The following is a 15,615-nucleotide window of genomic DNA, read 5'->3' on the forward strand; positions in this document are numbered from 1 at the left end:
TTTGTCTTCTTATTGTGATCTTTCCAACTTTTAAAGACATCACTCAAACTTATTCGTCTACTGATGTCAGTCCACGCCATTTCTCTGCTGACAGCTCTGAACATGCCACTTATTTTGCAAGTGATTAATATCATTGTAGATCTGTATTGAAAGTTATTATACTTGCTAAAGTAATTAATTGTTTATTGTTCATCCACATATTCAATACATTAAAGTCATAAAACATTTTTTAAAAGGATTTTATCTTTATTATATTAAATGAAAATGGGACATGTTTTGCCTCACTTTGGAGGCATCATCAGCCATTGTTTCTCCTCAAGATTAAATCTGGCACCTGATTTAAAATTAACTTGTAAGTTATTAAGATTTTTTATTTAATCGCATGGTGATTTTATACCATATACAGGGTGAACTTTAATAAAACCGACAAACTGCAGGGACTGATTCCTGACCGGAAATGGAGGAAAAAATGTCCTACGAACATGTGTCCAGAAATGGACGGTATGCGTGCAATGACAACAAATAGACCCAGGACACCACATATAGCTGAATCGCATCCACGTCTCAGCAGATGTTTAAAGTGGCCTCCATGGGCTGCAGTGCACACGTTCAGACATCGTATCATGGATTGCCTCACTCTTTCGCACGTTCTGGTCTCTCGCCGTATAGCGTCACAGGCGTCATGAACACACTGTTGAAGGGTCTTTTTTTTTTTTGCTATGGGCTTTTACGTCGCACCGACACAGAAAGGTCTTATGGCGACGATGGGATAGGAAAGGCCTAGGAGTTGGAAGGAAGCGGCCGTGGCCTTAATTTAGGTACAGCCCCAGCATTTGCCTGGTGTGAAAATGGGAAACCACGGAAAACCATTTTCAGGGCTGCCGATAGTGGGATTCGAACCTACTATCTCCCGGATGCAAGCTCACAGCCGCGCGCCTCTACGCGCACGACCAACTCGCCCGGTGTTGAAGGGTCTGCACATCAGGAACTGGTTCAGCATACACAATACTTTTCAGATGTCCCCAGAGGTAAAGGTCCAGGGGGTTTAAATAAGTCCAGTGATATAGGAAACCATGCAACAGGGCCTTCGTTTCCTATCCAGTGCCTGGGGAAGATGTTGTTGAGGTGTTGGTGAACTGTAATGCGGAAGTGGGATGGTGCTCCATCATGCAGAAACCACATAACCTGTCTTATTTCCAGAGGCACATTCTCAAGCAATCCAGGCAGAGTATTCTGCAGGAAGTCCAGGTACGTTCCTCGGTTGAGGCGTTGTGGAATAATAACTGGTTCAAGTATATGGTCGCCAAGAATACCTGCCCAAACACTGATGCTGAACCGATGCTGGTGAGACGCTTCAACCATTCCCCAGGGATTTTCTGTACCCCACAGATAACTATTATGCATACTGATGATGCCATTTCTGGTAAAGGTTGCATTATCGGTAAAGAGGACTGACGACAGAAATCCCATAACTGTGATGGCCTGGTGCAAAAACCATCGACAAAATCCTTCCCGTAGAGGGGAAATCTGCTGCTAATAATCCTTGCACTCATTGCAGGTGATAGGGATAATAGCGGTTGCTTGCAGGCTACACATAATCGTAGTCTGGCTAACACTACATTGGCGGGCTACTTGCCTGGAGCTTGTACAGGGTTCGTCTCAATGTCTTGTAGAACCTGTTCCTCCAGATCTGGTGTACGCACAGTCTGCCGTCTCCCTGTACGTTTGTCTGTCTGAAAGGTTGGTCTGTGAGGGTACTTGTTGTGGTATAGCTGTGCTGCCTCTCGACCGTTTCCATTGGCTTGGGTGTACACAAACACTATCTCGGTTTGTTCTCAACATGAATACCGGGCCATTCTGCTTCCGACAGTACGCTGCTTCAGTTATACTATCTGCAACAGAAGAAACACACTGCAAGTAGTCAGAGAAAAATTCATTCGTCCGTGCCCTCTACAGTCGCAACGATGCATTTCCAGACACATGTTCATAGGACATTTTTTCCTCCATTTCCAGTCAGGAATAAGTCCCTGCAGTTTGTTGTTTTTATTAAAGTTCACCCTGTATATACAAGGCAAATTCAAACTTTAAAGTCCATCCTTCTCAGCCATTCAGATAAACCAGGTGTAAGAGCGAACAAATCATCAGGAATGCCAGGGTACGAATGAAGAGGACAGCGTTGGACCAGGTGCTCAATCGTCTGTTCTTCCAGGTTACAATCACACATTGGTGAACTGATCCAACCCCACTTGTACCTGAAATAATTGCAACAACCATGTCCAGTCCTTAACCTGTTGATACGACACCAGAGGTTCCTCGGTAGGTCAGAACCATTTGGCTTCTTTGTGGGATCAAGATGGTGGGCACTTGTTTCCAATGTTTTTTTTTTTTTTTTTTGACCACTCATGCTTCCAGCTTTCAGTAGTTCAAATCCATCCGCTGTGAGTTGCCTTGCAGTGACACTTGCTGGTCTTCTTGATTGCAGTCGCTGCTGTGATGTATGGCAGAATTCCTGGTGCAGTGCACAAAGAGGGTGATACAATGATTTTCTTAGCTTCTCTTAGTAGAGCGTTGCTTCTGCCTTAAGTGAGGTGGAGGGATGTGACTCAGCACAGGTAACCAGTGACATGGAGTTGATTTGAGGGTACCAGTAATGCAACGCGTTGCATCATTCAATTTTGTGTCTACCTTCTTCACATGTACACTTTCCAACCAGACAGGAGCACAGTACTCAGCAGTTGAGTAGACAAGGCTGATGCCAGTTAAATATAGACAATCAGCAGAGGCTCCCCAGGAGGTACCACAGAGTTTATGCAGTATGTTGTTTCTTGCGGCGACTTTATGAGAAAGCTTAGTGATGTGCTCTTTGTAGTTCAGGGTTCTATCTAAGGTAGGGGTTCTCAAAGGGTGTGCCGCAGCACAATTGTGTGCTGTGAAATTGTTGGACTGTGCCGCGAAAAAATTGCTTGTGTATTCAATTAAAATTACCGAATGGCGTAAGCCTACATGCAGTAAGAACTCAAAAAAAAGATGTTCTGTCAATAATATTACACCATTGTTGCAGTTTAGTGGGAAATGTGGGTTTGTTTACTTTTGCATAACTGTTTGATGCAAAGAGGAATCGCCAAAAAACACACGTAATTAATTGTTGGTCTGTAGAAAGAAATTGCTTGCGTTTCTCAAAATCAAATCAAAATCTCTTTGTTTGCAAGTGAGGTGTCTACCTCGGTGGCAGATGATACACAAAAATACATTATTGTCAAGCACTAAATTTTTAGATTAACAAGAGAAGAAAATTTTCCTAGAATACAATATTATACAATTTACGCTAACAATTTTTTCTATTAAACACACAGCTCATCCTTAATAAATTTATATTGTTTACATAATTCTACTTATAATATCTCCCGTACTTACAAATATAGTCAACTCATATACAGTATGTGGAATTACTTCAAATAATACTATACAACTGGTATAAGATTAAAATTTACATTGCATTTATTTACTTATTTTTTACCCATTTTGGAACCTAAGTAGCATAACGACCTGCTGCGTCTTAACCAGAGCCCCTTTTGCCACCACGTTTCTGAGTTTCCGAAGGGCCTTCACAGCTACCGTAGCGGTTTCAGGGCCCTCGAAGTTCCCACTGTACTTCACCCCTACAGGCAGTCCCCTACTTTGGCTTTCCAAACTCCATAAACCAGGGGATGGAATTAATTTATTCACACACACATTTTTTATTTACAATAACCTGCACTGGTCGAATGCCCTCTAACATTTCATTTATTTTCTCTGTTGCTGTTTATTCTCTTCTTGAATATCTGTACAGATTTTGGAAAAGGATCAAACACTACCCCTGGTAAATTGTTCCACTCCTTCACACCCTTCCCAATTAATGAAAATTTACCCCAATCGCTTCTGCTAAAATGCCTTCTAATTTTATTCTGTGGGTAGTTCTGCCGATATAATTATTTTCCAACTGAAGCCTCTCACGGATTTCTCCCCATGCTGCTTCTCCTGTATAAGCTTTATATAATCCTATAAGTCTAGTTTTCTCCCTTCTCTTACTTAAAGTTTCCCACCCAAGTTCCTCTAACATTTCTGATATACTACTTTTTGTTCTGAAATCCCCTGTTACAAATCTTGCTGCTTTCCTCTGCACACTATTTCTTTTATTAGGTATTCTTGGTGAGGATCCCAAACACTGTTTGCATATTCCAATAATGGATGAACCATACTTAAGTAACTTTTTCTTTTAATTCTTTGTTGCATCCTCGAAGTAGCCTCATTATGACATGTAACCATCTGTATGCTTTCCCAACAGTATCATCAACATGACCCTTCCAGTGCAAATTACTTTCAAATCTCACACCTAAGTATTTGCATTTGCCATCTTTTGGGATAACTATCTCATCCAAAGTGTATTCAAATTCAGTCTTAAAGCTTCTGTTTGTAAATGTTGTAACAGTTGATTTGCCTCCATTAACCTTCATATTATTTTCTTCAACCCATTGTTGGATACTCTCAAGGTCCCTTCGTAATTCTGAACAATCTTCAGTGTTATTTATTTCCCAATAAACAATTATGTCATCTGCACACAATATTATTTTGGATGTTATATTGTTCCCTAAATCTCTCCTTTAATGCAGGTCAGTGCCGAAATTCCCTGTTCACACAGATATGTTGTTGAAAACTGTATTAATATAGATATGGTATGCTCTGATAACACTGAGAACTCTCTTTTCACTGAAATAGAGTTTCTTCCCTAAATTACTGCTTCAAAGTTCAATTGGCTTGAAGTTCAGCCAGTTCTTCTACCTCTTCTAATGGTAGATGTTTTGTGTCCTCAGCAGTAAGGGCAAAGGGATTGCGAACCCATTCGTATTCATTCACGTTGAGGGAAGGAAAATATTCTTGCATTTTATTCTCCAAAGCAGAAAGATGTGCTAAAATCAGACTGGAACAGATGTCGATATCAGCTGTGAGAGAAAACATTTCAAGATCACATTTTTCAACTTTTAACTTCCACAGTTGAATTTTTCTTAAGAGCCCATTCAGCTTGTCAGTTGATTTAAGAATATTCTTGTTCCTTCCCTGCATACTGGCATTGAGACTATTCAAATGTCCAAAAATATCAGCTAGGTATGCAACTTTTGAACACAAAATTTCTTCGCTAATGAGGTCAGCAAACTCAAGTTTTTCTGTGGCATATATTTCTAATAACTCATTTCTAAGTTCATAAAATCTGGAAAGACCTTTGGACAACCAGGGAATTTCGGTGTGAAGGTCCAGAGTTTCATGAACAGCTCCTGCTTCCTGACACATGATTTTGAGAAGTCTATATTTCAGAGCTCTACTTTTAATGCAATTAACCATTTCAACAATGAGTTCATTTCGTTCCTTAGATCTGAAGGAATGGTTTTTTACACCAAAGCTTCCCGGTGTTAAAACAATGTGTATATCCAATTTGCAGAAAATCTTGCTTCAACCTTGAAGTAAAACCTCTCATTCGACCAGTCATTGCTGGGACTCCATTAGTACACACTGAAATTCAATTGTTTCAACTCAGTCCATTTTCTTCCAATGTCGCTGTCGTAGAATTAAAAATGTATGATCCTGCTGACGTCAGAGGTAATTCTTTGCAGGATAGGAACTGTTCAGTAAGTGATTCTTTGTTTAAAAATCTTACATAGCTCATTAATTGATATTTGTAATGTCTGTTGATTCGTACAGTTGAAGTGCACATTTTTTACGATCATGTAATTTTCCCACTAGTTGTTTTTATTGGCTGACATCAGCAATTCTATCGTTTGACAAAGGTACTTTGGATATCTCCCTCTCAGCAGCCTCTCCTAACATTGGTTTATCTATTTCTTTACAATCAAGTAAAATCAAAGTTTCTACTGCTGTATGCGACTGCATATTCCTGGCAATTATTTCTGCTATTTTATAGCTAGCTACCAGCACTTTTTCTGAAGTTGTAATTATTTTATTCATTGCCTTGCCTTCTTTAATTTGGGAAGAGAGTAAACGACTGAAATAAGCTTTATCTTTATTTTCCAAGTAAATGTATTTCGTTTTCAAGCGTCTCTTAAGTTTGCTTGGAATCATACATTTATTGCTCAACTTTCCCCCCCACATACAACACACTCAGGAAATTCACGATTTCCAAATTCAGTAAATGTAAATCTGAACTTAAATAAGAATCCTGATACGGTACCTGCACACAGCACCAGACGATGAACTGCTCTGCTGTGGAAGTAACTTCTCATTGACACTTGATCTGGGTGATTTACTCGTTCTATTTTCACTCTGATGTCCTTTACTGCTTTTTAATTGTTGACATTTAATAAAAAACTTCTCCATATTACAACACAATAACTGTAATTTTACTTCAGATTTCTAACAACGCCAAATATCGCTACTTATTCAACAATCAATCGCACTAAGTTGTGTACTACATTTAAATACCTTTTGTTTCCAACTGAAGTACTGAACTAACTGCAGGTGAGCGTTGATTGGTTTATATATGCTCCTTTAGGGTTCGGGAGTGATCAATATATATCTCTAACATTCCAGTGGTTCGTGTACCCTTCGCGAGGGTTCTCATTCTTTCGGGACTGCTCTGCAGCGTTCTTAATTCCTCTAAAGCAGGCATAGTTACTTGTACGTTGGGGTGTGCCGCTATATTCAGCATAGTGAAACGTGCCACGAATGAAAAAAGTTTGAGAACCCCTGATCTAAAGTGACTCCGAGATATTTTGGGAAAGCGTTGTACCTCAGCTTTCGTCCATTGAGCAGAACTCGTGGTTTGTAGTTTGCAGCACGATTCGCTAGATGGAAACAAGAGACTTCAGTTTTTGTTGGGCTGGGGATCAATCTTCAGGTCTTAAAGAAAGTTGACATCTTCTTGAGGTCCTCCGTAAGGATTTGTTCACCGTTTTCAAAGTTATTACTCTGTGCTACCAATGCAATGTCATCAGCATATATGAACTTAGTTGATGTTGTGGTTGGTAGGTCATGAATGTACAAATTGAATAGCAGTGGTGCTAAAACAGATCCCTGTGGTAAACTGTTATTAGTTTTCGTTTGTGGCTTTTAGTGTTGCCTAGAAACACTGTAGACTAATGCATTTGGTCCAGCGATGTTCCAATGCCTTGATCCCATCTCAAAAATGAGATTCCTCCAGGCCTGCAAAATACCTCTCCAATTCGGCTGTCAGTTCTTCCCTTGTAGAAAATCTCCATCCACCGAGGAAAATTTTCAGCTTGGGGAATAGATGAAAGTCTGATGGTGCCAAATTAGGTGAATAAGGTGGATGTGGCAACAATTTGTACCCCAGTTCATGAAGTTTTGCCATGGCAGTAACACTTGTGTGCGGCGGAGCGTTGTCCTGATGAAAGATGACCTTTTTCCTTGCCAAACCAGGCCTTGTTTCACGTATCTTTTCCTGTAGTTGGTCTAGGAGGTTTGCATAGTATTGCCCCATAATTGTTTGGCCAGTAGGAAGATAATCTATCAGCAGAATGCCTTTTGCATTCCAGAAAATGAGGCCATGACCTTTCCGGCTGAACACACTGCCTTTGCTTTCTTTGGTGGTGGTGAATCAACATGTTTCCACTGCTTTGGCTGCTGTTTTGTCTCTGGGGTATAGTAGTGGACCCAAGTTTCATCTGTAGTCACAGACCGGCGCAAAAATTCTTGTTGGTTGCACTGAAAATGGGCCAGACTTTGTTCGGACATTTCCAATCTGGTGCGTTTATTGTCCAATGTCAAGAGCCACGGCATCCATCTTGTGGATAATTTTTTCATACCCAATTCTTCGGGTAAAATATAATATACCCGTTCAAAAGACATCCCTACAGCTTCAGCAATCTCCCGCACTTTCAGTCGACGATCCTCCATGACCATTTTATGCACTTTTGCGATAAATTCTGGGGTCGTAACATTTTTTGGCCATCCACTATGCAGATCATCATCCAAGCTCTCCCGACCAAATTTAAACTCGCTGGTCCACTTGGCAACAGTTGAAAATGAAGGAGCAGAGTCCCCCAGTGTGTTCTGAAAGTCGGCATGAATTTCCTTTGCTTTCATACCTTTCTTTACAAAGTATTTAATCACTGCTCGAATCTCAGTTTTTTCCATTATCACAAATCACTACGCGGGAAAAACAACAAAGAGTCGTCACTACCACACTCCTGCAGCTAGAGCACTGACGCGCCACGTGTTCACTCACAAAGGATGTGTGAATATTGCGCGGGAACCTCGTTGCTCTAGCACTGACATCTAGTGGTGATTCTGAGAACTTTTCAAACCGTCCTCGTAGTTTGTAGATCAGTCCCTGCCACCAAACAGTGTCATATGTACCTGTCAAGTTGATGAAATCAGCTGTTGATTTTAGTTTCCCTTGAAAACCAGCTTCAATATGTGTAGTTAGGGCAAGAACTTGATCGGTGCAGCTGCGGCCATGTCTGAATTCAGCTTGTTCAGGAGGAGTAACAGCTTCAATGAATGGAGCTAGCTATTCTGGTTAGGAGGATTTGTTCAAGTAGCTTGAATATGCAACTGTGCAGTGCTGTTGGTCTATGAAATTTGGGGCTGTCCTCAGGTTTGCCAGGTTTGACAATGGCTATAACTTTTGAGAGTTTGAATTGTCTGGGCAATTTGTTCTCTTGGAGTATGTAAGTGAAGAGAGAATTGAGCCAGTATATACAATGCAGGCTCATGTTCTTAATAAATTCATTATAGATATTGTTGGGACCAGCAGCCATGCCGATTTTCAGTTGTTTAATTGCATTTTCTACTTCCACTGTGGAAAAGGGTCTGGAAAGCGGCTCGTTTCTCGGGGCACTGTGCTTGAGTTTAGAAAGGTTACATTTTACTGTTCTGGTATGAGTCTTGTCCCTCTTTGTCCTTGTGAGGTCTACGATCCTGTTGGCAATAATGTCAGTTTAGGATGCGGCTTTTTGGGGTGTTGCTTGCCAGTTAGCCCATTCAAGATTCTCCAATCTTTCGTGCTTGACTTTGAGAAGTTCTTCATTTCTTTGAGTGTAGCTTCCCATTTCTCTCTTCTGCTCGTATTTAAAGAGTGGAGTAGCTGTGAGCCCACTGTTTGATTTCCAGAACTTTGGTATTCTTGGTATAAAGTTTCAGTATCTTTATTCCTTCCAGGAACATATTCCTTTCTGTAACCCCTAGGAATGTTGGACTTAGCAGTTTTGATAACTAGTTTAACAAATTCGTCATAGTTATTTGCTGTCGGCTGAAAATTCTCTGCAGCTAGGCTGGAGTCAAGGTCTTTTGTGAATCCATCCCAGCTGGCTCGTTGAAAGTTCCATCTGGGTAAGGGCATTGAGTTTACAAGGGGAATTTTCAAACCGATTTCCACCATAACAGGTCGGTGTTGACTGTTTGGGAAGTTGGACAGAACAGTGTAAGTGGTGTTGAGTGATTGGTCTAGTTGATCTTAGACACGAATGTCAAGTCTGGGTTGTAATCCTTGTTCCAGCATACGGAGTGGAAGGTTCCCTTGTCTTTTACATCAAAAACCAATTGCATATTGTTAGTTTCTGCCCATAGAACTACAGACTCCCCATTCACATCCACATTGTCATACCACCAGTTTGTGTGATGGCTGTTGAAGTTGAAGGGTGATCAAAAGCCGGCAGTACTGTAGGACCCCAATTCACACATGGAGGCTTGTACAGATTGACAAGATACTCGCATTTGGCAGAACTTATGCCTTCAATATTAACTTGCATTATGCGGACTGGTTTTTTCTCGCATCTAGTTTGATGGTTCTGAGAAGAACCATTACTTGTTATGTTTCTGGGCATATTGCATGTCACCTTTAATGCTGTTACTCGTTTAACACCACCCAGGGGTCACGTGTAGGGTAATTTGAGGTAATACCTATGGCGTGGTTTCCCATTTTCACACCAGGCGAATGCTGGGACTGTACCTTAATTAAGGCCACGGCCGCTTCCTTCCCGTTCCTAGGTCTTTCCTGTCCATTGTCGCCATAAGACCTGTCTGTGTCGGTGCGGCGTAAAGCAACTAGCAAAAAAATACCTACGGACGTGAGATTATACATCTATACACTTAAAAATTGGATAAGCGGTCATTATAAAAGAATTGAAATGTAAAATTACGGTAATGTATTGAATTAACAAAATATAGCAATAGCCATGATTAAAAATTGATTGTGTCAAATGTACTTAATGTAATGATAATATGGTAACAATATTACATAATTTTAAGAGCTGTTGCACTTTTTCAGTATGATTGTAAGAAAATACATTCCAACTATGATATCAGTTGGCAATATTATTAAAATCTTATATATAAATATTAACGTTAAAAATATAAAATCATCTGGTTAGAGTCGTGGGTTCGAGAGGTTAATAATTTAACATGCATTGTATATGTATGGTTGAAGTAATAGCATTTAAGCTCACATACTTGTGTGCTTAAATTATCAATATGGACAATGAAGCTGATAGATTATAGACTATAGTATTAGCATTTGGCTTAGTCCTTGGAGAATGGTCCAAGAATTAATTTTAAACATCAAACAATATAATTAAAGTTGTCATGAACTCAGTTGGGCCATCTTCCATCATTGTAGAGTGTTGACGGAGAAATAAAGGTGCAATTGGTATAGCTTGTTGATGTTGGAACGTGCTGATACAAGCGAATCAGTCGAAAGGGAACAATAGACTTTTGATAGATGTTATGAGTGGACGGAGTGTTGAGTGTGTGTTGAAAGTCTCTTAGACCGCTGAGCTGTTATCTGTTCGTTTTAACGTTATTATTTATATACAATTTTAATAATATTGCCAACTGATATCATAGCTGGAATGTGTTTTCTTATAATTATACTGGAAAAGTGCAACAGCTCTTAACATTATGTAATATTGTTACCATATTATCATTATATTAAGTACATTTGACACAATCAATTTTTAATCATAGCTATTGCTATATTTTGTTAATTCAACACATTACCATAATTTTACATTTCAATTCTTATATAATGACCGCTTATCCAATTTTTAAGTGTATAGTTTTATAATCTTGGTAACTTATAATTTAACTTTAAATCAGGTGCCTGATTTAATCTTGACGAGATACAATGGCTGATGATGCTTCCAAAGTGAGGCGAAACATGTTGCGTTTTCATCTAATATAATAAGGATAAAATCCTAATTTTTTTTAATGAGTTTAATGTATTGAATAGGTGGATGAACAATAAACAATTACTTTAGCAAGTACATGCCACTTAGTCGAGCACCTCTTCTCCTTTCTCCCAAGTCTTCCCAGCCCAAATTTTGCAACATTTTTGTAATGCCACTCTTTTGTTGGTAATCACCCAGAACAAATTGAGGTGCTTTTCTTTGGATTTTTTCCAGTTCTTGAATCGAGTAATCCTGGTGCGGGTCCCATACGCTGAAACCATACTCTACTTGGGGTCTTACCAGAGACTTATATGCCCTCTCATTAACATACTTACTACAACCCCTAAGTACCCTCATAACCATGTGCAGAGATCTGTACCCTTTATTTACAATAATATTTATGTGATTGCCCCAATGAAGATCTTTCCTTATATTAACACCTAGATACAATGATCCCCAAAAGGAACTTTCACCCCATCAACGCAGTAATTAAAACTGAGAGGACTTTTCCTATTTGTGAAACTCATGACCTGACTTTTAACCCCGTTTATCATCATACCATTGTCTACTGTCCATCTCACAACATTATCGAGGTCATTTTGCAGTTGCTTACAATCTTGTAACTTATTTATTAATCTGTGCAGAATAACATCGTCTGCAAAAGGCCTTATCTCTGATTTCACTTCTTTACACATATCATTGATATATATATATATATATATATATATTAGACAACATAAAGGTCCAGTAATAATGCCTTGAGGAATTCCGCTCTTAATTATTACAGGGACAGATAAAGCTTCGCCTACTCTAATTCTCTGAGTTCTGTTTTCTAGAAATATAGCCACCCATTCAGTCACTCTTTTGTCTAGTTCAGTTGCACTCATTCTTGCCAGTAGTCTCCCATGATCTACCCTATCAAATGCCTTAGATAGGTCAGGTGCTGTACAGTTCATTTGACCTCCTGAATTCAAGTTGGGCTTCAGTGGAATAACCTTTCCTAAACTCAAACTGCCTTCTATCAAACCAGTTATTAATTTGGCAAACATGTCTAATATAATCAGAAAGAATGCTTTCCCAAAGCTTACATGCAATGCATGTCAGACTAACTTGCCTGTAATTTTCAGCTTTATGTCTATCACCCTTTCTTTTATACACAGGGACTACTTTAGCAACTCTCCATTCATTTGGTATAGCTCCTTCATGCAAACAGTAACCAACAGGTGCTTCACATAAGTTACTATATCCCAACCAATTGTCTTTAGTATATCCCCAGAAATCTTGTCAATTCCAGCCGCTTTTCTAGTTTTCAACTTTTGTATCTTGCTGTAAATGTCACTGTTATCATAGGTAAATTTTAATACTTCTTTAGAATTAGTCACCTCCTCTATCTGGATATTATCCTTGTAACCAACAATCTTTACATACTGATGACTGAATACTTCTGCTTTTCGAAGATCCTCGCATGTACACTCCCCTTGTTCATTAATTATTCCTGGAATGTCCTTCTTGGAACTTGTTTCTGTTTTAATGTACCTACCTATACATACTCTTCAATTTTTCACTAAAATTTGTATGACCGCCCATAATGTTTGCCATCACGTTATCCTTAGCCGACTTCTTTGCTAGATTCAATTTCCTAGTAAATTCCTTCAATTTCTCCTTACTTCCACAGCCATTTCTAACTCTATTTTGTTCCAACCTGCACCTTCTTCTTAGTCTCCTTACTTCTCTGTTATAATATAGTGGATCTTTACCATTCCTTACCACCTTTAAAGGTACAAATCTATTTTCACATTCCTCAACAATTGCTTTAAACCCCTCCCCACCGGGCGAGTTGGCCGTGCGTGTAGAGGTGCGCGGCTGTGAGCTTGCATCCGGGAGATAGTAGGTTCGAATCCCACTATCGGCAGCCCTGAAAATGGTTTTCCGTGGTTTCCCCATTTTCACACCAGGCAAATGCTGGGGCTGTACCTTAATTAAGGCCACGGCCGCTTCCTTCCAACTCCTAGGCCTTTCCTATCCCATCGTCACCATAAGACCTATCTGTGTCGGTGCGACATAAAGCCCCTAGCAAAAAAAAAAAAAAAAACCTCCCAGAGTCTGTTTACATATTTATTTACTGTTTTCCACCGATCATAGTTACTTTTTATAAAACTCCCTCATGCCTGTTTTATCAGCCATGTGGTACTGCCTAATAGTCCTAATTTTAATACCTTCCTTTCTTTCACATATAGTTTTAACTACGACAAAAACAGCTTTGTGATCACTAATGCCATCTATTACTTTGGTTTCTCTATAGAGCTCATCTGATATTACCAGCACCGCATCCAGAATATTCTTCCCTCTAGTTGGTTCCATCACTTTCTGAATCAGCTGCCCTTCCCATATTAACTTATTTGCCATTTGTTGGTCATGCTTCCTGTTGTTCGCATTACCTTCTCAATTGACATTTTGGTATATTGAGATCACCCGCTACTATCACGTTCCTTTCCATATCGGTTTCTCACATGGCTGATTATCTTATCAAATCATTCTGAATGAGCGTCAGCGCTACTCTCTCCCGGTGTGTACACTCCAAAGACATCAAGTTGCCTATTATCTTTAGAAATGAGCCTTACACCTAGAATTTAATTTTTGTCATCTTTAAGTTTTTTGTAGCTTACAAATTCTTCTTTCACCAGAATGAATACTCCCCCTCCTACCATTCCTATCCTATCTCTGCGATACACATTCCAGTTCCGTGAGAATATTTCTGCATCCATTATATCATTTCTCAGCCATGATTCAACTCCTATTACAATATCTGGTAAGTATATATCTATCAAATTACTTAATTCTATTCCTTTCTTTACAATACTTATACAGTTGAGCACTAACATTTTTATGTCATCCCTACTTGACGTCCAGTTCCCTGTACCCTTATCACCACTCCATAGGCCACCCTGTTTTGCTGAATGTACCTCCCTATAACCTTTCTAAACAAATATCCTAACTTATATGTACCACTGCAATAGCTGATGATTTAATTCTACTAAGGAGGTGGAGAAATATTGCATCGAGGAAAAGAACCATGTATGAGGTTCAGCAACAATGAACAATTTTTTCAAGACACGGTAGTCATCTACTACTGAGAAAGAGTTTTTTTTTAAACTGCACAGTATGAACATTATTTAATGTCAGTTCTGTTCTGTACAATACTGTAACAATGTTTCTGAAGTCAATGTTTTTACAGTACTGTATTATGAATTATTATGAATGTGAGTAGTTACATTACTGGGACCCTTTAATAATATATGAACATTAAAAAAAAAGGTATTTAGCTTTCTTCTTCTGAATGACCTATACTTATCCAAATTGCTCTCGATTGGTATAGCCCAGATAATTGGGACTCTGCTATATTAGTAAACTTTTGCATTAAAAGATGGCAAAAGAAAAAAGTATTTTTAGAGTTATTGGAAGAAATTTTCTGTTTCTCCTGAACACATATCAGATACAGCGCATTACTTGCTGGTGAAACTTGGGAACATTTGACTGTTTTGGGGGGCACCGTGTTTCGAGAAGTCATTGTTTGGACACCAGTTCCACAGGAGATGGGAGATAGCCCTGTGTTATATCGACTTAGAGGACATCAGGTGCGTATTATTCAGAGTATAGAACTGTTTTTCGGGGATATAAACAGACTGGTTATGGAATAGTGATGGTAAATTTTGTTCCTGTTGTTGGTACTGACTAGGAATCTCAGCTCCATAAAGACGGTTTAGAATGAGTTCAAACTCGGCAGGTTCTATCGCAGCTCAGTTTGGTGATATTTTAGGTTGCTAAAATATGTAGGCCTAATGTTGGTAGTTTTAACGGCACGTAAAAGAAACTCCTGCAGGATAAAATTCTGCCACCTCAGTATCTCCAAAAACTGGAAAAGTAGTTAGTGGGGTGCAAAACCATCAACATTATTATTAGTGTTTATAATGATCTGGTGTGAACAGTATACAAGGAAGCACAAGGCGAATAGACATCATAGCCTTTAAAGCCGACTCAAAAACTGGCTACATACTAGATCCAGTCGTGAGTTTTGAATTGAATTCAGACCTGCCACCGGAGGTTGACAATGAGAAGAAGGCTATCTCAGAACCTACAGTGCCCTCCTTTAAAATACAAGTTCAACCTTGAAATTGCTCGTGGAATGATACCGAATGGAAATTCTAAGTTCCCAAGTTCCTAAGGAGGGAATTAGATATTTTTCCACCAATAGAGCATGTCAAAAAACAGATCAGATGTAAGGCTTTTCAGGCGTTTGCTCTATTAACCAGCGTTTCGTCTTAGGTCTGACACTAGACTCATCAGAGTGGGATGTGTCAGACCCTACCCACTGACGCTGGGGTGTATGCGGGTGAACTTATCGGAAGCCCTATATAAGAGGGCGTCCCCCTTTTCCATC

At 39.4% G+C, this 15,615-nt stretch overlaps 1 protein-coding gene across 2 annotated transcripts in view; it reads left to right on the forward strand.

Moving 5' to 3' along the window:
• Positions 1 to 15,615, forward strand: part of LOC136858527 (tRNA (34-2'-O)-methyltransferase regulator WDR6) — a 274,003-nt gene that overhangs the window by 54,787 nt on the left and 203,601 nt on the right. For both annotated transcript variants that reach the window (XM_068225586.1, XM_068225585.1), the window contains exon 4: positions 14,671 to 14,812. In XM_068225586.1, coding sequence (XP_068081687.1) covers positions 14,671 to 14,812 — 142 coding nt within the window. The remainder of the gene's footprint in view (positions 1 to 14,670; positions 14,813 to 15,615) is intronic.

This window comes from Anabrus simplex, chromosome 1 (genome assembly GCF_040414725.1).
Source record: "Anabrus simplex isolate iqAnaSimp1 chromosome 1, ASM4041472v1, whole genome shotgun sequence".
NCBI lineage: Eukaryota > Metazoa > Arthropoda > Insecta > Orthoptera > Tettigoniidae > Anabrus > Anabrus simplex.